Here is a 26,694-nt window from a genome sequence, read left to right as displayed (position 1 = left end):
ACTGGAGAACGGACTTGAGGATATGGGGAGGGGGAGGGGTGAGCTGTAACAAAGCGAGAGAGAGGCATGGACATATATACACTACCAAACGTAAAATAGATGGCTAGTGGGAAGCAGCCTCATAGCACAGGGAGATCAGCTCGGTGACCTCCTGGAGGGGTGGGATAGGGAGGGTGGGAGGGAGGGAGACGCAAGAGGGAAGAGATATGGGGATATATGTATATGTATAACTGGTTCACTTTGTTATACAGCAGAAACTAACACACCATTGTAAAGCAATTATACTCGAATAAAGATATAAATAAAACAAAACAAAACTAACTCTATTACAGTACTTATCACGTCTCAGTGTAAGACTACAGAGCTCTTTCAAGGCAGGGACTGCCTAGCACAGGGAGTGGCACCTAGTAGGTGTTCAGGAATATTTAGTCACTGAATAGATAACTGAATGAAGCATAATTATGTGAACATTGGTTGACCAAGCTATTTAATTTGCTATTCATGAACTTTGCTCGTCCCTGATGGTGGATCATTTGATAGTGACAACCCCACCAGCGACACTTAGCCTCCCCTTATATATAATTGCAACTAAGAGAGGTGGAGGGCATAAGGAGGTCAAGGTCAGGATAGGATCTCTCTCTCGTTGGGCTCCTGGTAGCTAAGGACCTGACTGTACTCTACTCACGCTGCATTTTGAAGAAACTTCTTTACCTCTGTGCCAGAGGTAGTGGATGGGCTTGGCTATTGTTGGGAAAAAGTGGTTTTATAATAACTTCCAGAAAGGCCTTAAATTCCTTAACCAAAACATCTAGGAGAAGTTTTCCTTTTTACAAGCACCTGCTTGCATTCATTCTGCTTGATTCCTTTGGCGATGGGTAACCTGAGACATGTAATAGAAATTGTAGCTTCTATGATCTACTTCTTTTTTATTTTTTTGGTCCTTATTTTTTAAGGTCTACATTTTCCAAGTTTCTCAAAAGCTTGTTATGTGAGTGGTGGTCCTGAGCTTGAAGTATAGCCTTAGTGACTTTCACATCTCCCCTGTGCTTGGCAGCCATGGCTCTCTTGAGGTGGGTTTTCTGGATTTGATATGATCCCCCTGACTAGGAGCTGTCTCACAGGGGAGCTGACTTCCTTAGGCTTTTCCCACACTCCGTGCTCGCATACCAAGTGACACCCCCACGCGACCTCTCCTCCACACCACTTGTTTGTTCTGGAACCAGCACTTTCCCCGTGTTCAGTGAAGTGCCGTGCTGACAGGAGGTCCCGTGGGACATTGCCTTCACCCAGCATCCCCGAGAGTGTGCCAGAGCACACTTGGAGGGCACACAGAGGCCAGCAGAGGCCAGCCAGGTTGTGAAGGAGTCAGACTCCTGGGGATTCTGCACGGCCCCCATCCGTGCCACCAAGCACCCCCTCCAGAACTCTGCAGAGACCTAATATGGCCATCCCTTTGCCAAGCTACAGTGGAAGGACCAAGAGCGAGCAAGCATCGTGGAAGCTGACCAGCCACTAGACTCAGAGGGTGATGGCTCTGAGGAGGCTGCTGGGGGCGGGGGCTGGTTGGTGGGGGCACAGCTCAGCTGGAAAGCTCATGTTTAACCTAAATTTGACCTGACTTTCAGATTGGAGCAGAAAGAAAAATGCAAGCGTTTATGACTAGTCATTATTAGCTATTGAAATTTTCACTGTGCTCAGTATAAACTGTGTTCCTGTACATGCAACTCCAAGCATGGCCATCTTTTCAGAGACGATGGAAAGGGAACAGGTTCGAGGCTGTGCACCGCAGGCACGATTCCAGGGCTCTTAGCTAACAATGGGTTCTGTGTTGTCCCTTAGGCACTTTTTTTCTTTCCAGCCCGAAAGTATTTTGGTTATTGTAACTTTGGGTTGTTTGTTCAGATCTTTAGATACTTCATAGGTATCCTAATCAGAAATGTTGCCTTCTTTTGTTCTTTTGCACAAAAAGAATGAGTTCATTAAAGCTGTCAGTGCAAGGGAAGAGCTGTGTCTTAACTGCATTTCAGTCTTTTAGTTTAAACAAAGCCACTTCAATGAGTTCCGTGTTTCCACGATCATTCAAAAACTGTTTATATTACATGGAGGAAATATTAGAGCATCCTGCTCTAAAGAGCTTTCTGCACTTTTATTCCCACACGTCTTTGTTTTTAATGACCTAACTGATCATCTGTGTCACTCTGTGAGGTATGATCTCCTCTATTTAAAGGATGGGAAGCTTGAGATGAGGTGACCTACTTGAGCTTGTGCATGGTTAGTGCAGCCTCACCTCTTAATCGTTCCCAGCTATCATTCTGCACAGGAGGTCCTACCTTGTAGAGGAGAAGGCTGCAGGAATTCTTTACATGAATATGGAAGCCCCCAACGAAGTCCCCAGGGATCCCCTGCTTTGAAATCCAGCTGAGCAAAGGGTGGGAACAGGGAAGCTGCAGCTCTCAGACCTGGCATTTGTACAGCTATACAGGACGTGTTAATTCTTTCAACATAGCTTCTTAAACAGTTGTTAGGTGTTTTTATGTTCTTATAGCCCTTCATTTATTCATTTCCCATCCACCCTTATATCTTTTAGCCCTACTTTGGCTTCCTGTTTATTTCTTGTGTTTTAACCTATTTTTGTTTATTTCATTTCTCCCCTCCAACACACACCCAGTTGATGCCATGGGCCTGTTGCATCTTGTATCATTCCCTGAATTAACCTTCTTGTTCTGCTTGGGAAATAAGAATGGAGGCCAACAGGTGGTGGATAGAAAGTCATCCATTTCACACACAAAGGAGAATGGGTTCCTTTTTTATCCTCATGCATCCCACACAGACACACCCTCTGCCACAAGAGTAGATCCCTATTAGCCCTTGATGATAATCTTGGTTTTAACTATAGTTAGCTCACAACTGACAATTCTGTCTTTAAGTTTACCAGTGCAAGCAAATCAAGCAATGGTAGGTAGAATCCCTTTGTAACTCAGTACTATATCCAAATAGCAGGAATGCTTTCTTGTAAGTCTGTTTCTAGAGGAGTGAATTTCAGTCAATTGACCGATCACCATTTGAGACAAATGCATTAGCCAGGACTTTTGGTTGCAAGTAACAGAAACTCGGTTTGAACCAGTGTAGGCCAAGAGGGGACCAACAGGAAGGGCAGGGATGTATCATTGCCTTTGGACAGCATGAACCAGGGGTGAGAATGCCACCAGTCTCTCTTTCTTGGCTTTCATTTGTGTGTTGGCTTCATAGCTTACTCATGCTGCAAACCAACTTCCTCCACCTGGAAGAAGACATGTCCACTGACAACCTTTGAACCTTGTAGCACAACTACTACCATTTTCTGTTTCCAAGTTTAAAAATGCAGAGGAAAGATTCCAACCATCTAAGCTTTGCATCAGGAGGTTGGAAGGGGTGAGAATATCTCTAAGGAGATGGCAGCCCTCACTCATGCCACATAGTTATAGCAAAGGTAATGACCCCAGCCTGTTCCTTTCTCTTAGCAAGAGAGCAAGAGGGAAATTGACTAGTCTGGTTTTTTGTTTTTGTTTTTTTGCAACTAATGATAAGGGTTTTGCCTGTGTGTGTCGGGGGGGGGGGAACCTTAAATATCCTCTGATAATCACATCCCTGATAAAAAGGCAATGTCCCCCAAGATATGGAAAACCTATTTTATTTATTGAGTCTGCTAGCATTCAGCTCTTGGTGCATGAGGAACTTAACCAAGAGTAAACTCCTTATTCACTGACCCGTGGAAGAGGTGGAGGCAGGACTGAGATTAGTCTAGTGTCTTTGTGTAGCCCCAAATGCCCTTTATATAGAGACTCTGTCCATACTGGAATCTTGGTGGTCAGTCCTGTGCTTCCTGGACCCACACGGTCCTTTCTCCATCCTCCCACTTCTCTCCTAATCACTGAGTCTGATTAACTATCATGGTCAACTCCATGACCCCCAACCATGGATCAGCCTGCACGGCTGCCACATCATCCTGAAGCCTCTCTCTTCCATTTAGAGATGGCTTAGAAGATAGCCCCACTGTAGGCTGTTGATAGCTGGAGCTGTATATTAGGCCTGCACAGTCTCAGCATCAACAGTGTTTTGGGTCTTCTAGAAAGAGGGCCACAGTCTGTAAGAGTCAAGGTGCTGTGTTGTCTCTGTTCCAGGGGACTCTCAGCAACGTCACTCTCAAGGCCTGGGGAAGACCTTTTTTTTTTCTTTTAATTGAAGTATAGTTGATTTATAATGTTGTGTTAGTTTCTGTTGTATAGCGAAGTGATTCAGTTATATAGATATAGACACAGATATTCTTTTTCAGATTCTTTTCCATTATAGGTTATTACAAGATGTTGAACATAGTTCCCTGTGCTATACAGTAGGACCTTGTTGTTTATTTTATATAGTACTGTGTATATGTTAATACCCAACTTCTTTTTTTTTTTAATTTATTATTTTTGGCTGCGTTGGGTCTTTGTTGCTGCGCGCGGGCTTTCTCTAGTTGCGGCGAGTGGGGGCTACTCTTTGTTGCCGTGCGCGAGCTTCTCATTGCGGTGGCTTCTCTTGTTGCAGAGCACAGGCTCTAGGCACGTGGGCTTCATTAGTTGTGGCACGTGGGCTCAGTAGTTGTGGCTCACGGGCTCTAGAGCACAGGCTCAGTAGTTGTGGCGCACGGGCTTAGTTGCTCCTCAACATGTGGGATCTTCCCGGACCAGGGCTCAAACCCGTGTCCCCTGCATTGGCAGGCGGATTCTTAACCACTGCACCACCAGGGAAGTCCCCCAACTTCTAATTTATCCCTCCCCCATACCCCCTTTCCCCTTCGGCAACCATAAGTTTGTTTTCTATGTCTGTGAGCCTGTTTCTGTTTTGTGAATAAGTTCGTTTGTATCATATTTTAGATCCACATGTAAGTGACATCATATGATACTTGTCTTTCTCTGTCTGACTTACTTAGTATGATAATCTCTAGGTCTATCCATGTTGCTGCAAATGGCATTATTTCATTCTTTTTTTTAATGGCCGAGTAATATACCATTGTATATATATACCACATCTTCTTTATCTATGGACATTTAGGTTGTTTCCGTGTCTTGGCTATTGTAAATAGTGCTTCTATGAATATTGGTGTGCATGTATATTTTTGAATCAGAGTTTTCTCTGGATATATGCCCAGGAGTGGGATTGCTGGCTCATGTGGTAACTCTATTTTTAGTTGTTTTTTCTTTTTTTAAAGAAAGGTATTTTAATTTTATTTATTTTTGGCTGCGTTGGGTCTTCGTTGCTACGTGTGGGCTTTCTCTAGTTGCTGCGAGCAGGGGCTACTCTTCGTAGTGGTGCACAGGCTTCTCATTGCAGTGGCTTCTCTTTGTTGCAGAGTATGGGCTCTAGGCACACGGGCTTCAGTAGTTGCAGCATGTGGGCTTCAGTAGTTGTGCCTCGCAGGCTCTAGAGCGCAGGCTCAGTAGTTGTGGCACACAGGCTTAGTTGCTCCACAGCATGTGGGATCTTCCCAGACCAGGGCTTGAACCCATGTCCCCTGCATTGGCAGGCAGATTCTTAACCACTGCGCCACCAGGGAAGTCCCTATTTTTAGTTTGTTAAGGAACCTCCATACTGTTTTCCATAGTGGGTGCAGCAACTTATATTCCCACCAACAGTGTAGGTGGGTTCCTTTTTCTCCACAGCCTCTCTAGCATTTATTATTTGTGGACTTTTGCAGATGGTCATTCTGACCAGTGTGAGGTGGTACCTCATTGTAGTTTTGATTTGCATTTCTCTAATAGTTATGTTGAGCATCTGGGGAAGACCTTGATGTGACGTTTCTGAGCTGTGTTTTATATTTGCCTCCAAGAGATCTGGGTTTTAGAAGATGGATTCCTTTATTCAAGACTTTGTCCAGCCTCTTGAGGGTAAAATTTTGATAGAAGCAAAGGTGGTTTAACTTCAATAGTCTTGGCTAAACTTTCTGAGTTATTGACAACATACACACAAGAAGAACTCCCCGTGCTGCTTCAGTTCTGTGATATGAGAGAGAGGGAGTATGTTTCACTGTGGCGCTCTTCAGTAAGCGCCGCAAGAGGACGTGGAAATGTCAATCTGTAGTTGCCATTTCACCTCCATAGGGTACGCAGATCTCTGGCCTTCACAATATCTCTTGGTCCCACACAATATTATATCAGGTAACTAAGGTGAATTATAGTTTCAGGGATAGCTTTGACGATGGAAAGTTTAGATGAGAAGATTCATTTTTCCCTGTCACATTTGTAGAAATAACCATCAAAACAGAAGAGAAAAATTTGATCAACTATATGTATATCACACCTTAGTACATCAGAAGTCCGTTGTACAGGTCTAGCCTAGGGGCTTAACATCATTAGTTGAGTAAAAATGACCTCTTTTTAATTTTTATTTATCAATGGGTTGAGCATCCTTAACAGGGTAGAACAGTATAGAACTCTCCTTTAGATCACTTGCCATCCCAGAGCGGGGAGGAATCGAAACTTAGCATGTAGCATCCTTCGGAATTCGGTGTGACTTTCTTCTCCTCGGTGGAATGCTGGCATGGTTCTCTCCATCTGACTTTATGCATAGAGAGCTGGGCAACTGCTCTATCACCAAGTTACCTAATAGAGAATATGGACAAGACTTTTCAGAGACTCCCAAACCTGGAATCAGTCAGGGACCCAGTTGATGATCTCAGTATTGATCCAAGACTTCTACTACAATTCCACTGTTAGAATTAAGGAAGCAGATGTAGCCTCTGAGAAAGCAAGCTCTTCTGAAAGTCGGGCAAAACAGAGCTGTGTCCCGACTCTGTCTTTTTAAACATGTTTATCAATAATTTTCATAACCTTCTGGCCTTTTATGCCCTGATGATACAGCCATTTTATAATCCAAGAATGATGCCCAAAAGTGACTGAACCTGTTGCCCAGTTACTGGAATAAGGAGTATGCATTTATTCACTCAAAACTCAAACCCTCACCTTTGGCTAATAAATGTTGGCATTCAACAAGATGTTCTTCTTGGCCCTGTTCTCAGTTGCTTTCCAGGTTCTTCAAGCAGAGGTGTGTTTTATCCTGGTCTGTGACCAGCTAAGGCTTGAGTGCAGTTTTCTTGAGAGCTGTCCGTCTTCTGTAGAATGTGACAACACAGGACTCTGAACTTCACCAAAAGCAAGGGATAACGATGTGGCAGACTTCTTTCTGGGACATTGTTTCCATCTCACTCTTGTTTAATACCTTTCAAAAGCTTGCTAGGGAACAGCAGTGATTTTGGTCAACTGTATGAGAGGAAGATGCCCTGCTCGTCTACAATGGTGATTTGGGTCAAAGGAGGCACTTTTCTGCCACATGCAGCACAGCCACATGGGCCAGTGTGACTGCTGGGGAAGGATGTGCCCCCTCAAGTCTGTTAGGGGAGGAAAAAAGCACCAAGAACTGTTCTAGCTACTCAAACGGTGCTTCTAGATTTTTAAATATATTTTAATTACTCAAGTAAATAAACTTTTTTTTTTTTTTTTTTTTTTTTTGCGGTACGCGGACCTCTCACTGCTGTGGCCTCTCCCATTGCGGAGCACAGGCTCCGGACGCGCAGGCTCAGTGGCCATGGCTCACGGGCGCAGCCGCTCCGTGGCATGTGGGATCTTCCAGGACCGGGGCACGAACCCGTGTCCCCTGCATCGGCAGGTGGACTCTCAACAACTGTGCCACCAGGGAAGCCCAAATATATTTTTATGAGAAGCTCAAATATTATAGTTAAAGCCCCTCTTGACCAAACCTCCCACTCCCAACTTTTCGTAGCCCAGAAACTTCCCCAAAAGAGAGCACTGTTAAGGGTTGTTCTGTAGCCTTCCAGACACTGGATCTATTTACCTTCATATATATATATCAGTACTTGCGGAGCTGGATGGTACTGTTTTCTAGTGTCACACCACATGGTTCTTTGGATCTTGCTGCTTTCACTATCCAGTATGTCTTGTATTTCTATGATGGTTCATAAAAATCTGCCTCATGTTAAAATGCTACAGATTGTCTGTAATATGGGTGAACCACAGTTTATCCACTCCTCTATTAATGGATATTTAGGTTCAGACAGCATTTTTACACCTTATTTTAAGTGAACTTTCATACAATCACAATGTATAAAACAAAATTTATACTCATCTGTTCCTCAAGCTGTAACAGAGAGCTTACTGGTTTCGTACATGGTAACTTGGGCAAATAATCCATTTGTGCCTTGTTTGTATACTTTGTGTCTCAGTTCCTTTAAGTGTAAAATTAGAATAAAAATAGTACCTATCTAGCAGAGTTGTGGGAAGGATTAAATGAATTAATATATGTAAAGTGCTCTCGACAGTGCTTGGCACATGGTGAGCGCTGCCTAAGTGCCCACTTTGTGTCTAGAGCACGGTACTTGGACCACATTGTATTGGTCTCCATAGAATTGCTTTGGTTTTTGGCCCACGTTATCCACTAACCTTTGACCTATTTTGAGAACATCACAGGAAAGCAGTGAGTTCTGCTGGGCTCCGTTTACTGTGAGGATATCATCACGAATGTTGTTTATCCCACTACACAAAGTCTCTCTGTGGAAACAAGGGGTGGTTCTCCCTTCCTTAGGAAGAGCTGTGCTTCTCCTAGGCAGTTAGCTTGACTTTGTCATACTGATCTGTGCATCTTTTAACTCAGTTGTGCTTCCCTTTTTCCATTGGCTGCTAGAGTAGATTCAGTTGTTTTTTTTTTAATCTACTTCTAGCATGTGTTATAGACTCTATGGCACGCATTTTGTGTATTAACTGAACTTATGATATCAACTTCCTTCCTTCCTCTTTTTTTTTGGTCAGCTAGCTGCCTCTCTGGGTGATTGTGTGGGTAGGTCTTTTATCGTATGAACACACTGCACTCCATTTGGCTGAGGCTCAGGTGGTGCGGTAGCTGGCCGGAGTCTTGTGGAAGGAGCCTTCCCTTCGTCTCCTGCTGGAGAAGTGCCAGCTGCCAGTGGTGGGTGGCCCTGTGCATGTGCTGACTTCGGCGCTGGATCCACACAGCTTCACTTGGGTGCCTGGGTCCTTTCTGTTCTCAGTCTCTCTCCTCTGAAAGTCACCATCATGTGAGTTCTTGGACAGAGAAGCAATTGACCTGCTTAAGAGCTATTTCCTTTCTTTTCTTGTTAGGCTCTGAGAAATGTAGGTTCTAATTATATCTTTGGATACTAGTCAGTGTTTGACCGTGTGATGACTGGAATATTAATTAATGGAACAATAATAAACTGCTATCAACACAAAGAAGCCATTAGTGATTGCTAAGGCCCTTTGTTTATGGTATGAAAGAGCTTCCATAACACTGAACAAGATGCAGACTGGAGAGGGGCTAGACGAAAAGGCAGGGGAATGGCAGGGGTGCCCTGTCCGTCTGGCCTGTGCCTGGCACAGCTGCCCTGGGAAGTGGCCCCTGGGCTCACCCTCCCGCTGCACCTTCGACAGACAGCCAGTGCTTCCCTCACAGGTGACACTCCACGGCTTGAATGCAGATTTCTTGGTCCCTGTTTCATTTTGGAACCAGGCCTGGCTCTGCCACCTGCCCTCACCTAGGCAGTGCACTGGGGAAGGGATGGGACGAGGGAAGGCAGGAGGTATCTTTTCCTAATGGGGCAGGTGGGGTGTGGTTGGAAAGCCCATTCTGAAGGCTGGAATGTGGCGAAATGGGCTCAGGAGAAGGGGACCACTTCTGGGCCCTTCTCTGTGCCTGGTCTCCTCTCTGACATTCTCCTTTTACAATCGTGACTTTCCTTTGGGATATAGGATACCCGCCTTACGAACATTGGAGCATTGACTCCGCTGGACCAGCCCAGGTGTCAAGGAGTGTCATTTCCCCGTTTAGCAATAAGATCTGCTTTTTCAGACCGCTGAGCCCCTGGATGGCCTACTGTGCGCCTCTGGTTTGGGCCCTTAAATTCCTCGTGGAAGAAGGGTGTAGTCGTAGCACTGGGCCAGTTCAGTTCCATTAGCAGCTACCTCCCTCCTCCCTGCCTACAACCAGGGCAGACACACCCAGGAAGTGACTGCAGCTCCTGTCTCTAGCTCAGGGCATTTTATAAGCTTTGCCTCTCGACTGCCATCTGAAATCTCCCTTTCCTCTGTTTTCCATGGTTTCCGACTACTTGGTATTTCCTGTGTTTTCCCTCTGCTTGGCCCTTGAGATCCCTCTGGCTGTCATTTGGGTTCTTCTCAAGACGTTTCTTCTTAGCTTATTCCTCTCAGCTCTAACACTGCAGCAACTCCATGTGCCACCCTGGTTGCCAGAGCCCTTATTGAGGGGTGCGATCGGCCACTTCTGAAAGGGATGGGCGAGTAGATGAAGGGCCTTCCGTTTGGCATCCCTCATCCTCCAGGCTCCCTGCGATGTTCAGGATGAGCCTCCACGCCGTGAGGTGTGCCTCGGCTCTGGAGAACTTTGGCGTGAGAGTCAGGAGACAAGATATGTGCAGGAGTTGTTCCCATATAGTTCCTCGGTGAATGGTACCAGCTCCCTGGTCTCAAAGAGTAGACCCTTATTGCTATTGGTGCTTCTGGCCGGCTGTGCCTCCAGCTAAACCAGACCCAACACGCCCAGTCACGTCAAGCACCACCGGGTCTGGAGTTCCACCGAGGCCTTTCTAGCCAAAGGTGAGGTCACCCAGAGGGTGGTTTTTGCCACCTTTCATGGCATGCCTATCAGTGGCATCTGATCTGGTCCTCCTTGTAGTAGTTTTGAAATCCTGTGGTTTCCTGTTTAGGTGGGTGGTTTTGCATAGATAATGAGCGAAACTGACCTCACCAATTGCATACTTCATTTGGAAGTTGGTAAGATGTCTTTCCAGGCTTTTAAGTGTGTGTTTTTTTCCTCTTCCCTTTAGTCCCAGGTAAATCACCACAGTGCTGCTAGTAATGAAACGTACCAGGAACGCTTAGCACGTCTAGAAGGAGATAAGGAGTCCCTCATATTACAGGTGGGTCCTTTTTGGTGGGAACCAGCTTATTCTGTTACCTCCAACTCTGTAGCTGCCTTAAGTAGGAGGGAAGTCCAAAGGGTTTTCTCTGTTGGATGTCTCCTGCTCCCAAAGGGTATGTTTTTCAAAAGACTTTTCCTGAAACAAAGGAGAAAGTAACTGGGGGCACAGTTTAACTCTGGCCTTGGCTTTTGGGGGCTGTGAATAGATTCATTTATTTATCATGGACTACAAGAGTGTCTGCATCTATACACTGGAAGCTCTGTGGCCAGGCTGATTAATGGGGCCCTGTCTTCCAGAAGTCTTGCAAAGGAGATGTGTCCTCATGTCACTAATAAAGCAAAACCTCTTCAAAAGCCCCAGGGTGGATGCTAACAGGATCAGGCCCAGTTCATCCGGAGCTGGATCTAGACTGATCACTTTGAGGCCAAACCCCCTGGAGCTGTTAACATGGGTTAATAAGCCTTTGATGACTCTCTTACTTTGAAGAAAGGAACTCCAAAACTTTTCAGAGACAAAGAGTCAAAGACGTAGTTTCAGGTCTGAAAACTTGCATTGCATTCTGAAAAGTTGATCTTTCTCGTGGGATGCTTTTTGCTGAGGTAGGAGCTCTTTGCTGTGTTAGTTCTCAAACACATGAATCAAGCCTCAAGGTCTGGTATGCCTCAGACACTGTGATTGACAATTTAGAGAATAATAAGACTAATATCCTAATCCCAGTTCCTTAAAAAGCTTGAAGGGTGATGATTAAGACTGGTAAGTGGGATGGAAGCGAGGGGGCAGGGAGGGTTCTGGGACCCTCCTTAGACTATGGGCCTTAGCTTAGAGCACTAGAGTTAGCACTAGAGTTAAGAGGCTACAGTATGTTTGGCTTTTTTCCTTCTGTTTTACCTTATTTCTTTTATTCATTTCACTTCATTTTATGAATGTGGGTATAATGTCTGATTATTTTAGAAACTTTGGAAAGTCAAAAAGAATTTAACATGTTGGCCCTTTCTTCCAGTCCTTTTTTTTTTTTTTCCTGTCCTGCCCCTATTTCAAAAAATTAAGCTCAGACCCAATATACAATTACACAATTTTGCATCCTAGGTTTGTTTTTTTTCTTCACTTCATTGATTTGTTCATTAAAAACTATTTGCATGCCCACAACTCAGTGGATACTGGTTTTAGGTGCTGGGGTTGTAGCAGTGAAGAAAATAGACTAAATCCCTGTTCTCAAGCTTCTATTCGTGTGTGTGTGTGTGTGTGTGCGTGTGTGCGCGTGCACGTACATGTACAATAAACCAATTCACAAAATGTTTCCAGTGATGATAAATGCTATGGAAAAAAGTAAAGCAGGATAGGACTGTGTGTTCAGGGAAGACCTCCCCAATAGGAGGAGACTTAAGGACCTGGGGAGGGAGTCCCATAGAGACTGGGAGAAGCACGTGCCAGGCAGAGGAGGTGGTTGGTCCAGCGAGCACCTTGAGGTAGGCATGTGCTTGGCGTGTGGGAAGCACAGGAAGGGGCTGTGTGGTTGGAGCTGGTGACCCTGAGAAGCCTGGTAACTGCCTACTGAGAGGTAGCAGGGGCCAGGTTATATAGCACGTTAGAGTGCAGACATTTTGCGGGATGTGTAATTGGAACCTCCATTCCAATGACACAACTGATGGAAGAGCGTCCAGTTTAGAATTTTGCCACAAACAGTATCAAGCTACAGACTAATGAACCCGGAACCTTCATGGCTGAAATGAGACATTTCTATTTAGAGGGTTACAATTTAATAAAGAATTCCTGTGTGATAATCTCCCTGATATTTTAAAAATTCCGAATTCTTGAATAATCCTTAATGAAATAATTCTAGCACAACTGGGGAGCTGCTTATCAGGAAAGTCAGAAGTGGATCCTAGTGGTTTCTGTCCCTTCAGGAGCTTGTGGACGGACTCTCAGAGTTGCTCTCACGTGCTCACTGCTGTCTCTAGAGGCTCCACGGAGCAGGTTAGACAGATCCTCAGCATGGGGGAGCCACTTGCTTGATTAATTCACAAGACAGCTCAGCCAGACCGAATTCATTGGAGCCCTTGGCCCAGAATGTTCTCCTGGGTTTACTTGTGGAAGAACAAGGGAAATCACACAGGGCAAAATACTATTTTCAGGATTAAACAACAAATAAAACCAAAATCTTGTATTTCTTCATTAGAATGCGACTTCTTAATGCAAGGATTTTCATCTTTTTCTTTTTCCCCCACTTCTGTATCCCCTCGGATTTTAAAATTATGCCTAGCATGTGGTAGGGGCTCAGAAAATATTTTTTCTTGAATAAAGGTCACATTTAGAGCCTTTGTACATTTTCTCCCAATTTTCTACACCTCTACATTCATAACCTAGACTATTCACGTTCATAAGGACCCCATAACCCGGTGTATCTCGAGTCTTAAGAGCAGCTGGGCTATGAGTTATAGAATGCCGGAGACCACGTTATTCCTCTTGGTACCTCATTAAGATTAGTGCCTCTGTAAAAGGGAGCTTTATAATTCATAACTTTATTTAAGCATGCATAAGTGAATTCACATTAACTCTCGTGCTCCAGCCATCATTCCTTTACAGACTGAGAAATAATTTATGATCATCTATATGTAAATGGTGATGAGTCAACCATTGGTTGAAAACCAAAAGGCTATAAAGGATCTCAATTTACCAGTCCTTGATTTCTTTATTTTGGGGGAGGTCACTCATGCTTTCTTCCTCTTCCTGCTCTGAGGCACCTTTTAATAATAATTATTTAATAGTAATACAGAAAAGGATTATTTAATAATAAGGAAAAGGGATGTTTGCTGATAGAGGAGGCTTTGAAAATCTTCTCAGTCTGTATTTAGGGTATAATTTAAATGATTTATCGTAAATGGATTTTTATTTGCTAAACAATTCCGAGAGATAGTCTCCATGTTCTTCAGAAAGACGACTGTTTTCCTGCCACTGTATATGCAGCGTGGCTTGTGTATATTTATGACTTAGTCATGTTTTGGCCTGTGAAGCACAAAAACCTTTCTGCAGCCAAGTTTTGTCAGTGCTAATACATGCCCTTTACGTCCCACATTCCTTAATTGCTTCAGAACCCTCGCCTGATAGGTGAGCTGTCCTCACACCCTGATGAGAGGGGTAAGGTCATTGGCTACTTTGCACAGCAGTTTGGATTGCACTTCCACATGAGGTGGCAGAAGCCCTGGCGAGCCAGCTGAGGTATTCCTTGAGGTCGGGCTGCCCAAGGGAGCTCTGTGAGAGGCACAAGGAGCCAGAGGCCAGCCCAGAGGCTGCTCTCGTGGCTGCTGGTTGTTTTTCTCCTCAGTCTGTCAAGAGCAGGAAATGTGACCAGCCTGGTCCAGGTGATGGCTGGGACTTCCCGGCCAGGTGAGAAAACAACGGGGTTTCCTTCACCCAGGACACTTCCCCCACTTACCACCCACCAAAAACAGCAGCCATTCTTCTCCCATCAAGAATCAGTGGTGTGGCTTCACGGCTCCCCTCCAGCGGGGAGCCGGTCCCAGCCTCCACCCTTGCTTTATTTCCTGGGACAGGTGAGTGTCCTCACAGACCAAGTGGAAGCCCAAGGAGAGAAGATTCGGGACCTGGAAGTGTGTCTGGAAGGACACCAGGTGAAACTCAATGCCGCTGAAGAGATGCTTCAACAGGTAAGGGTGGGTGGGACCCAGGGCCTTGGGTCCTGCAGCCGCTCACGTGGGCAAGCCCCTTTCTGGGTCCACGTTACAGAGCTCGTTGCTTCCATTCCGTCCTGCCTGGAGGGGAGGGTTGGCTGCTTAGCCTGTGGTGTTTACACAGCAGGTGAAACCGGAGGGGGAGGGCAGGGAAGGGCTGGCCCGGGAGGAATAACTTGTTGGGCTGGTTTGACAGATTCCCAGGGCACTTTCTCCTGGCCTGGTTCAGTGCAGAGCTCTCTGCTGGCCATGTCCTCCTCATCTTATCACACCATCCACACTGGACACACTTAACTGGCTAACTCCTCATAACCAAGTAACCCACGGTTCGGGCATGGCACCGTTGCCGCCTTTGCCCTGTAAGTGGTATCTGGGGTTTTCGAAAGTCGATTAACTTATTTTGTGCCTCTTTCCTTCCCTCACTCTTTCCCCTCTCACTCTGTGTGGCTTTCTTTGATAAAATCGATCACATATTACATAAATAATATTTTAATATAATTTAATACATATTAAAATGAAAAAAATTAGCTGCTCTTCTACCATTCAGAAACATCTCTTAAATGTCTTCTTGTTTCTCTTTGGGACTTTTTGTTATATGTACATATAATATACAAAACACTATTTGCACCAGAGATATGATTTAGTCCTCAGCTTTTCTATGCTTAACGTCATAGAGCGAGTTTTTTCCACTTTTAAATTTTGCTGTATCGTTGTCTTTACTATCACTTAGACCTTTTTTACTTTTTTTTTTAGCAAAAGTATTATAATTGAACTGACTCTTCTTGAACAGTCTGACCCCATTGTAAATAACGAGCTGCAATTTTTAGGAAGCGGTGTTGAATTTTTATCAAAAGTCTTTTCAGAATCTGTTGAGATGCTAATTAGAAATTTTATTTTATGAACTCTAGTAATATATCTAATTTCCTTAACTTGCATCATTTTTGCACTTCAGTTATTTTGAAAAATAAACCATGACTGAAGTTTATGTGTGTATGCTTTGTAGGTCCTGGTATAGTACTTGGCACATAAAAGGTGCTCACTAATTATTTAAGGAATGAAAGTCCATTTCTTAAAATGAGTGGGTTCAATTAGAAGACTGCTTATAATCTCCCTCCCCCATCCCCCAAGCTCTAACTTTTTTTTTTTTTAACTGCTTTGGTCAGCATAAAATTCAAATTGTTTCTCTACAGCATAGTAATGAACAGAGGCTTTGAATATGACCTTTGGTCTTAGGGGTAAATATCTTAGTTTCTAGGTGTTTCTTAGCTTTGAGTGCATTTGAAGAACTTTTAAAATCAGTATTTTTATGCAAACGTCTTTGTAGAAACTACTTCTGACAGCTTGGAAGCTGTTATTAGTTTATCCTTTCATTACTGATTAATAAGTTACCACATTCTTGGCCCCATTTGATTTTCTGTTTAAATGGTATGCCATTTCTCTTGCTTATCGTATTCCCTGGAAATCCGAGTAGCAACAGGAGGGAATCTTTCTTTTTATTTACTCTTAAAAGTTGAATCTTTCTTTTGAAGACCCAGGAAAGAAAATAGCCTGATGGAAAAATCTCAAATGGCACAAAAGCATTTTCACAAGAGTGCATGGGACAACCCACTAGATTATATTTTCAAGACAGCAAAAGATGCGGTTCTGGGGTGGGGACCAGGGAGGAAGATGATGGGAGGGGCTGTAAAAAAAAAAAAAAAAAAAAAAAACCTAGACAGAGACCAAGAAAATTTGCATGTGGAAGGGAACATGTCAGAAAAACGGCAGAAGGCTGATGTTTCAGGAAGGCAGTGCCTGGTGAGTAACCACACGATCGGAGGTCAGAAAATGACCCCATCGTGGTGCCTGAGCTCTCTGAGGTTGTCTTATCCTTCTAAGCATTATCCCATAGACTGGATTTTAGACTTTTAAAAAAGTCTTAAGCTCAACTGCCCCTTATATCCTGTTTATTCTAAATCTTCTTTCTTGTGTGCCGTGGCCGAGGTAGCAGTCACGTGGTTTGCATGTACCGTAGAGGTGAACGTGTTGGCTTGCTATATTCTGGAGTGCAGTAGCTCTTATTTGCTACCTCTGGGGTTGAAAGATCTTCCTGAACTTAACCAAGTTATTTTTATGCCCATAACTTTGACTGTATTCTCTCAGCCTTTCAAGGGTAAAATGAAAGGAGTGTGCAGTACTTTCCTGGAGAATTCTGAGTTCATGTCATAGGCATTCGAGGCTCCGCTCCCACTCATGTGTTCTCTGGGCTTGGTGGTGCCTGAACTGGAGATCATTGGGTTGCCAGCTCTAAATGCCACATTGAATGTTCTGCTCATGCTAATGCTTTCCGGAAATCTGCTTGATACTGTTTGAAAAGACGCTTAATTCTTGCATCACAGTGCTGATGTGATGCCATCTATATATAGCGTGGAGTACATACGTAAGTGTCCTCTGAGCTGGGGATAGGCAGAGACTTGCCTGGTTAGACTGTGATATCCTGGGCCCCAGGGCTCATGGTAGGAGCAAGCATGACTCACGTCCTTAAGGCAGAGAATGGAGGCAAACAATTGCCTCTTTCTTTCTTTCTTTTTTTTTTAAATTAATTTACTTTATTTTTGGCTCCGTCGGGTCTTTGTTGCTATGCGCGGGCTTTCTCTAGTTGCGGCGAGTGGGGACTACTCTTGTTGCAGGGAGCGGGCTTCTCATTGCGGAGGGTTCTCTTGCTGCAGAGCATGGGCTCTAGTAGTTGTGGCTCGTGGGCTCTAGAGCGCAGGCTCAGTAGTTGTGCACGGGCTTAGCTGCTCCGCGGCATGTGGGATCTTCACGGACCAGGGCTCAAACCCGTGTCCCCTGCCCTGGCAGGAGGACTCCCAACCACTGTGCCACCAGGGAAGCCCACAATTGCCTCTTTCTGCCAGCCCTGAGCCAAGCCTGGCCTCCTGTTAAAGGCCTGAGGAGCTCTGAAGGAGATGCTTTCACTGTCACAGCGTGGGGCCTTCTGACTGCCTATTGACACTGCTTCCCGTGGGGAGGCAGCTCCTGCTAGCCCTTACACACTGAAAACATCCTTTCTAAAGGAGCCAGCAATTCTAGCTGACCACCCATGGAGGCCCATTACTGCTTTTCACAAGAAGCTGGAAATCCAGATGTAAAAATTTAAAGATCAGTCTTTCTATTTTAAAAACATTGGCAACTAATTGAAATGAAAAAGAAGTATTGTGTGAACCACACAACATTTATTGTACCTTTAGGCCAAGCCTGGCCCACAGATCCAGTCTGCAACCTCTATTCCAGACTTCGCCCCCTTGGCTGGCTAGAAGACCTCTGGGGGGACTTAAGGAAACCCAGACCCAGCCAGTATCGTCCAAACCCTGTGCGTCCATGGGTTCCAAACCCCACTGCGCTGTCTCTCCCGACAGCCTTTCTCCTGAGCAATGTTCCCCACCCGACTCACGAGCCATGGACCCCTCAGCCTGGCTTGGCCCGGTCCCCTGCTGAGTGCTGATCTTTTAGCTCTCATCTGTTTTCTTCTACACATTAATAACCCATCTGGTCTCTAGAAAGGGAGAGCATGAAGATCCATGGGGTTAGACAGGCAAACCAGGACCAAACAGAATCAGCACAGAGGCAGGGCCACATGAGCCACGCATAGATTATAGACACATTTGAGGGCAAAATATTTCTTGTCTGCAGCCTGTTGCAGGACACAGGGTGGGAACGGGGTAGCTACAAGCGTCTCTTGGAGCTGCCTGCGGAAACACCTACTCTGATATGGTCTCTGACTCACTGAGCGTGTCTAGATTCCCCAGGGAGCCTTCCCCATTAGGAAGAGACATCTACCAGGAAGTGTACAAGTGGGTCTTCAAAGGCCCACAGCCTGAGTCCATTTTCACCTCCTTTTTTTTTTTGCGGTATGTGGGCCTCTCACTGTTGTGGCCTCTCCCGTGGCGGAGCACAGGCTCCGGACGTGCAGGCTCAGTGGCCGTGGCTCACGGGCCCAGCCGCTCCACGGCACGTGGGATCTTCCCGGACTGGGGCACGAACCCATGTCCCCTGCATCGGCAGGCAGACTCGACCACTGCGCCACCAGGGAAGCCCTTCACCTCCATTTTAAGCAGGTCAAGGCGTTGCCCAGCTGCATCTTTGAGGGCTGCACACTGAACTATCCGAGCCCAGAGCCCAGAATAACACCCCAGGAACACACGTGTGGACCAGCGCCCTCCCCATTGTGATTGGCCTAGACCATGTTGGCAAAAAAATCTATCACAGAGAGAGAGTTCCTTATGCTCTGTGATGTATTTGAAGTCCCTGGTGACTTTTTCTAAGGTGGCCTCCATGGGTTCTCTGGGGTTCTGTCGGTTCCTGCACAACAAGCTCCTCTGCCTCTGATCACTGACCCTTCTCCAGCGGGTGATGATTTCAGGGAGGGAAGCCAGTGCTCTTCAGTGGAGAAGAGGCCTTATACAGAGCTGGCAGCCAAATGGAACACTTTCCAGAGGCTGGCCCTTGACAGGTGTGATCAGTGCCAAGAGCAGCAGCCATGTTTAGTGCCAGAAAGAAGACAGGGTAGGGAACCCAAGGGGGGAGGAAGAAAGGATGCAAAGCTCCTTGTGAGGACACAGCCCAGCTTTGGGGAAACATGGAAGGACACCAGGCTCTATCTCAGTCCTCCAACCTGACCCGGAGCCCCAGGTGTCAGGCAACCTCATTGTGTTGGCTGCCTTTCAGGTGAGGTGTGGAGAGTGACAAATTTAGGGGATTTGGAGTCCATGGACGTGACTTTCTGCAGATCCACCACTTGTGGTTGATCTGGGGAAGTCAGTGAACCTGTGTTCTTATTTATAGAGAACAGAGGTGACAGTGTGGACTCTGCACTGCCCACCTCCTAGAGCTGTAGTATAGTTTTTCCGGTTTTGTTAAAGCTGGACTATTGGGCTTCCCTGGTGGCGCAGTGGTTGAGAGTCCGCCTGCCGATGCAGGGGACACGGGTTCGTGCCCCGGTCCGGGAAGATCCCACATGCCGCAGAGCGGCTGGGCCCGTGAGCCATGGCCGCTGAGCCTGCGTGTCCGGAGCCTGTGCTCCGCAACGGGAGAGGCCATGGTGGTGAGAGGCCCGCGTACCGTAAAAAAAAAAGAAGAAGAAAAAAGAATGTATAGAACTGGACTATCACACAATGGCCAGGGGGTTACGGGACCCAGGACACAGGCCCAGTTCCTGCCCTTGAGTCGAGTGAGGGAACAGTGTGCCCAGGCGTGTGAACTCAGCAAAGCGTCTTCAGCACCCAGCTCATAAATTCCCCGAGAGCACCTTTAGGGAGGTGTTTCTACCTCAGGAAGGATATTAAACAGAGCTATATGCACCTGACCCTGTGGGAGCACAAATCTGTCCGAGGAGACAGGACACTTGAGCGAAGAAAAAGGGGATTTGCCACTTATTCCCTAAAACTCCCCCTGGGAGATTTGTGAGGCAGAGATAACTGCTTTCCTCAAGTTATCTCATTTGATGTTGGATCTCCAGACCATAGTGTGAGGTAGGTGCTTTACCCTTTTTTTTTTTTTTTTAACAGATAAGGGGACTGAGGCTCAGAGAGACGATTTAGTTAGTGGGGACTGAGACTGGACTCAAACCCAGGTTGACTACGAGCCCCTCTCCCTGAAAGAGGCTTCCCGGCAAGGCCTAGGCCTCTTACTTCAAAGGGCAGAGGGACATACTTTTCCTTTCATAGTCGTTCCATGGCCTGTTCTTTCATTCTGGTTTCAGGTTGCCAGTCTGGCTCCAGTCCCCCGTCATTGGTCAGAAACTCCCTGGGTCAGGTTCCCCACTTAAAGTTGGAAGTAATCACTTCAAGATGTGGCCCTTTAAGGAGAGCAAAGTTGAAAGGCAAATTCTCTTTATCAGCTCCAGTCAGACACTGAGCTTTGGGAAAAGGAAATGATGGTTTGCTCTGAGATGGAGGCTTTTTTTCATCTCCCAGAAAGGAGATGTATTTGTCCTTCTGGAAGAGGTTACTGGTAGTGGTGACGTGAGGGGGTGAGTGATCATTTTATTCATTGGTTTTCTTCATTACCCAGTTTCATGGTCCTGCCTAGTAAGAAACACAAACCACCGTCCTCCCATACCACCCCGCTCATCCCTTGCCCTCTCTCATTTACACAGGCAGCCTTGAACCAATGAGGAGAGCAGACACTATTGCTGCTTGTGAAACCTCTGCCCCTTATCTCCAGCCCCCTGCCTCCCCATTCCCCACCCCCCCACCCCATTACAGTAGCTCTGTGATTCCAAGAGATCCCAGCAGGATCCCACCCTGCAGGTCTCAGTAGGTGCCAAGCGTTGCCTTCGTGCTCTGGACAAACAGGCTGGACCAGATCACTGCAGTCTTGGGGATGGGAGCTAAGGATCCAAGAATGTTACTCTTAAGGGGTAGACAGGATAAAAGATGCCAGCAGCGAAGACAAAGGAGAAAAAAGGTCAGGAAAATGGGACTTCCCAGGTGGTCCAGTGGTTAAGACTCCGTGCTCCCAATGCAGGGGGGCCGGGTTCGATCCCTGGTCGGGGAGCTAGATCCCGCATGCTGCAACTAAAGATCCCGCACGCTGCAACTAAGACCCTGTGCAGCCAAAATAAAGAAAGAAAGAAAGGTCAGCAAAATGGAAAGGGAGGGTGGGCTCACACTAATGAGGGGATGCAGGGTGAGTCAGTGGGTTGAGAGCTGAGAGGTGAAAGTTGCCTCGGAAAGTGGGGACGCTGGTCCCAGAGGCAGGGCTGTTTCTGTGTTCTGGGGAAGGCAGAAGCTGGGTTGCAGACATGCAGACGTTTTCCCAGTGGATTATGCTTTTCAGAGCTTGGCTGTGAGGGGGAGAGGGGAGGGAGGAGAAAAAGCTGGCGTTCACGCTCACACCACACTCAGAGTGCGTTTGCCTAGCCTGAGCAGTAGGGAGCTGATGGTGGTCCCTGGAGGGGAAGGAAGGTCAAGAGGGAAGGTTCTTTCCAATGTCAGAAATTTGATCATGTTTATAGCCTGAGGGATGGAAGCTGATGGTGAGGGAGAGATTAAATGCCTGTCAGAGCAGTTGATTAATGGGCCTACCCCAGAGTAGTGTAGACTTGGTGAGAACTTCCTCAAAGGCAGTACAGAGGGGAGGGAGGGCCCAGGTCCCTGTGAGCAGGCGGCGTTCCGTTCCGCACTACCGGCTAGAGGGAGAAACAGGACCAGGACTCGGAGAACAAAGCCAAAAGCTACTGGTTAACCAGGGAGTTACCTGAATCTTCATTCAAGCTGCATGAGGATGGCATGGAGGACTGGTCGGCAACAGGAAGGTGGGTCAGGTGGAGTAACTCAGCAGCAAACTCTGGAATCTTTGTGTCCTTTAACATGTGCTTTTAATGTGCAACCTGGAAACTTATTGGGCTAGAAACAGTTTTTAAAGCTAGAAGAACAGACAGAGAAGTCGGCTGTGTGCAGTTATGTCAGACTAACCTCGGAAAGGAGGTGCGGGCTTGCCTTCTGTAAGACACGGATTCAAGAGAGAGGAATGAGAGACGATTCTGGGAAACTTTGAAATAGGAAGGATGTAAGTTCAGTGACTGATAAGATGATCTTTTCAGTAAATAGGTTATTTAAGGAGAAGAAGGGGATATGGTGGGGCTTAGGGCTCGAGGAGAACGGAAAAGATCTGGAACAATCTCTGAAAGGAACCAGCCAGAGATGAATACAAGTTTTGCCAGGCAGTGTTGGAAGATCAGCTGTAATTAGATAGCGTAAATTTGTGTGGAAACCAATTGGCATCATTAAGTGACTCTTACCAGCAATTCTCAGGCCGTGGGGAGTGGAAACATAGACAGAAGTCTTTGAGGTTTGGCATGGAGTGGGTGCTGGTGAAGCAAGTACACTTCAGATCTAGGGGCAAGGATGAGTCAGGAAGAATTTTCTGATGCAGAAATGATAAGCCTTAAGGGTGGGTAAGGAGGCAAATACTACTTAAAGGAAGTTGGTAAACTAGGAAAATAGGGAGTTGTTAAGTAACTAGTAGCCACAGAAGAAGAAATTGAAGATGATTTGAGTGACTAAATGGGCCAGTTGGAAAGGATTGTGGCCAGAGGAGAGAATGTCAGAGGTGAAGATTTTAGAAGTGAAGGACACAGGTTCCGGATCAAGACGAGGGTCAGGCTGTGGCCATACTACTGAGAAGCTGAACTGAGGTGGAAGCAAAGCCTGTCGGTGTCAAGGTCAAGAAATGTGAAACCAGGGTGAGCCCTGAGTGAAAGATTGATTAACAAGGATAATCAGTGGAAATGGGAGACTATCTTGGGGTCTGGGTATTTGGGGAAAACGTGACTTAACTGAGTGGTGCTGCCTTAAAGGAGGAGGAGGGCAGAGGTAGGAGATCTGGAAGAAGCAGTGTTTAACTGGGAGAAAGGTGTTCTGTAAGTTGGGTTGCTGGAGCAGAACGGCCTCTACTTGAGAGGACTGGGAGGGACGTGTCATGTCATGCAAACGTCAGGGTTCGGTTTCTGCTGGAAGTAGAAAGAGCAGTTTAGAATGTAGGGTATTTAAATCCTATTAAGACAACTAGGATAGAGGTCACAGTACATAACAGTGGCTGGAGGCCATGCCGGGCCTGGAGATGGGGAAGTGGGGCTGGGCTGGGATAAGGCTGTCAAAGGCTGATTTTGAGTTCAGGGAGTAGGACAGTACTTATTGATGACAAGGACCAGGGGTGATGATAATGAAAGGGGGAGGCACATGCTAATAGAATCTAGGAGACAGTAAGGAGAAGTTTTGTTATCAGTGGACTCTGTGAAATTAAGCAGCCCCAGGCTTCTCATTAAAACTTTGGTGTGTCTAATTGAAATGTCCACTTGGAATGTTAGTGTGACCAATCAGAACCCTGGCATGACCAATTGGAATGGCCATTGGAATTTTAATGCAACCAATTAGAATATTATCCTCATTAACTGGAACATTGGTATGACCAGTTACAACCTGGCAGTTAAAACAGCCAGAGGGATTCTGGAAATCATGAAAGCAGAGCAGATTCTTAGCTTCCAAGAGAGATGCCTTCTGAGGCATTTTTACATCCCACCGAGGCAGTATCTTGAATGCTGGTCAGTAGACAACTGCATTAAATACCTTTTTAAGAGACTCAGGAGCTCAACAGGGGCTGTACTTTTAACTCTCCTATCCCTAGGCCTTGGCATCTGGTAGTTGAACAAATGATGGAAGTCTCATGGAAGAAGATTTTCTGAGTTCTTAGCAGTCCAAAGCAATTGTTATTATCCCGTGGACCTTGAGTTCTAGAATCGTCCCTTTTTCCCTTTGCACTGCTGGCTGGGAAGCTCACATACACATTGTACTCCATCTCCAGCTGTGAATAGAACTTTAGGGTATGAGTTTTATGCCGACAGTCACTCTGGCTTCAACTTCTTTCCTTACCCGCTTTAATTTTTACGATTTATTTATTTATTTGCGGTACGCGGGCCTCTTACTGTTGTGGCCTCTCCCGTTGCGGAGCACAGGCTCCGGACGCTCAGGCTCAGTGGCCATGGCTCACGGGCCCAGACCCTCCCGGACTTGGGGCACGAACCCGTGTCCCCTGCATCGGCAGGCGGACTCGCAACCACTGCGCCACCAGGGAAGCCCTATTTTTTAACTTGAGTTGTCTATTTTGCAAACTACCTCAAATCATTTCTGGAACAAAACACCTAATTGAAAGGATGGAGAGAAAGAATGAGGTGGTGGAGGCAAAGGGGAAGGTGGGGAAGAGGGAGAAGGATGTTCATAACGAGCAGGCGGCATTAGGAAGGATTATATCTTAAGATACTCAAGGCCTAGAAATCCCATCTTCCTCACCCAGGGAAGAACATTTTTGGGCCTTTTATGGCCTGCATAGCCTTGGCACCAGGGCCCTAGTAGATAGTATGTGTTCAACAAATTCTTAACAGTTTGAGCAGCTCTTTCCTGGGCTCAGTGAACATTTGTTGATTGGCTTTTTTCAACACGTTTTTTTTTTTTTTTTTTTTTGCGGTATGCGGGCCTCTCACTGTTGTGGCCTCTCCCATTGCGGAGCACAGGCTCCGGACGCGCAGGCTCAGCGGCCATGGCTCACGGGCCCAGCCGCTCCGCGGCCTGTGGGATCTTCCCAAACCGGGGCACGAACCCGTGTCCCCTGCATCGGCAGGTGGACTCTCAACCACTGCGCCACCAGGGAAGCCCCAGCATGTATTTTTTTATTTCCCTTGAAATTCTTGGACTTCTTTCTCTGTTTGGGAAACAATGTGATACATTAAACAGAAATGAGTTTTGAAGCCAAACAGACTTTGGTTTTAAAACTAACTCTGCTGTTGATTGGTGTGTGCCCTTGGCCAAGACAGGCCAGTCTCTGGGCCCGGTTCTTCATCTGTAAAATAGGGATAGTAATGTTGACTGCCAAATCCCTGGGAGGGTTTATTGAGAGGATGTATGTAAAGTACCCAACAGTGTCTAGCACAGAGGAGGCACTCAGCGCATCTATGCCCACCCACCCCCAGTCCCAACACTGGACATAGTTAGCTGGCTAAGTGCTCATGACCAAGCAGCCCGCAGTTCTGGCATGGCACTGCTGCTGCCTTTGCCCTGTAAGCCAGCTTCAAGTCTGGCTGGCCCAGGAAGAGCTGGGCTCCTCAGCCCAGTACTAAGCTCATTTTGCTGAATTCCTTGGCTTCTGGATGCTCTCCCTCAGGTTAGCAGATGGACAGTTTGTAGCCCACCTTTCTGAGGTACTGATGGCCTTTTGCCCAGGGAGTCATGTTTTCCAAGTTAAAATCTCTGACTCATGCGGCTTGGTTTTATGAGTTGAGGACAGTTCAGAACGTGAAATCATGGCTGTAGGGTCAGATTGTTGAGATGACTGTTGTTGTACTAGGGTTGGGTTGCCTAAGATGATAAGGAAATTTCAGACCATGGCAGGATGCTGTGTCCTTTCCATCAGCTCATTTGGCCGGTTACCCTCCTAGCATCATATTGTGGTCTCCTTGCCAGGACCTGTGTATCCAATGTCTCCAGGTGCCAAGATTTGGGATCTCACACAACATCGCCTTTTGCCAGTGGAGAAATGTTACCCCTGGACTTTGGGAAGTGCTCCTGGCTTTTGAGGTCCTTTATAATTCCTAGTAGTGCTGAGCAGGTATTTCACCTATCACCTTTGTTTTGTCTTACTTATGCTTATTAAGTGTATATATTAATGGCACTGTTTTAGGCTTGGCAGGACTACTAATAACCTCCCCAGTCTGTCCTCAAAATAAGCAAAGAACAATTTTCTTATTTACATTCTAGGAAAGATACATATCACATAAATAAGATTCTACTGTAACCATTCAATAAATACTCATTGAATATCTACTTTATATCCTAGCTCCCTTCTAGGTTCCTTGCAGTAAGGTCTTCCAATGACATGTGTGGAAGACTGGGCTGAATATTGACTGAGCCCAGGAGGTGATATGGAAACTTTGGTTTTGAAAAATGTAATGTTAACCTAAGCTGGTCTTTTGTTTGTTTTGGTGGAGAGGATCTGCTGCTTTGCCTTAAAAATAGACATGGAGAAATTTCATTCGTTGAGCAGACCCATCCGTTTCTCTCCACCTGGAAAGAGTGAATAATGGTTTCTATGGACAAATGTGCTTTTTGAGAAATGTAGCTCACATTGACTCCCAGAGCACAGTGGGTAGCATCGGGCCGTGCTACCCTTGAGTGACCCAGCATCAGCCCAGGCCTGTCCCCTATGGGACTGTGGCTCAGATGTAGCGGTTTCATCATACAATGTAGAGATTGCCTTATGTCCTATGGATGGAGGTAGAGTTGTTCTTATTGCCATGGAGGTTTATGATTTTGAGATCTGTTTTTGCCTGCAGGAGCTGCTAAGTCGTACATCTCTTGAGACTCAGAAGCTCGATCTGATGACTGAAGTGTCTGAGCTGAAGCTCAAGCTGGTAGGCATGGAGAAGGAGCAGAGAGAGCAGGAAGAGAAGCAGAAAAAAGCAGAGGTGAGTGTGACACATCACCTTCT

At 46.2% G+C, this 26,694-nt stretch overlaps 1 protein-coding gene across 6 annotated transcripts in view; it reads left to right on the top strand.

The window, feature by feature from the left end:
* The window catches only part of PPFIBP2 (PPFIB scaffold protein 2), a 116,375-nt gene that overhangs the window by 38,858 nt on the left and 50,823 nt on the right, over nt 1–26,694 (top strand). For all 6 annotated transcript variants that reach the window (XM_022563242.3, XM_022563244.3, XM_022563243.2 and 3 more), the window contains 3 exons: nt 10,889–10,981; nt 14,536–14,649; nt 26,540–26,671. In XM_022563242.3, coding sequence (XP_022418950.2) covers nt 10,889–10,981; nt 14,536–14,649; nt 26,540–26,671 — 339 coding nt within the window. The remainder of the gene's footprint in view (nt 1–10,888; nt 10,982–14,535; nt 14,650–26,539; nt 26,672–26,694) is intronic.

This window comes from Delphinapterus leucas, chromosome 7 (genome assembly GCF_059928025.1).
Source record: "Delphinapterus leucas isolate spDelLeu-1000000601 "Yukka" chromosome 7, BTC_Dleu_Yukka2, whole genome shotgun sequence".
NCBI classification, from domain to species: domain Eukaryota; kingdom Metazoa; phylum Chordata; class Mammalia; order Artiodactyla; family Monodontidae; genus Delphinapterus; species Delphinapterus leucas.
Note: the sequence above shows the minus strand (reverse complement) of the source record. Positions and strands in the feature narration are given on the sequence as shown.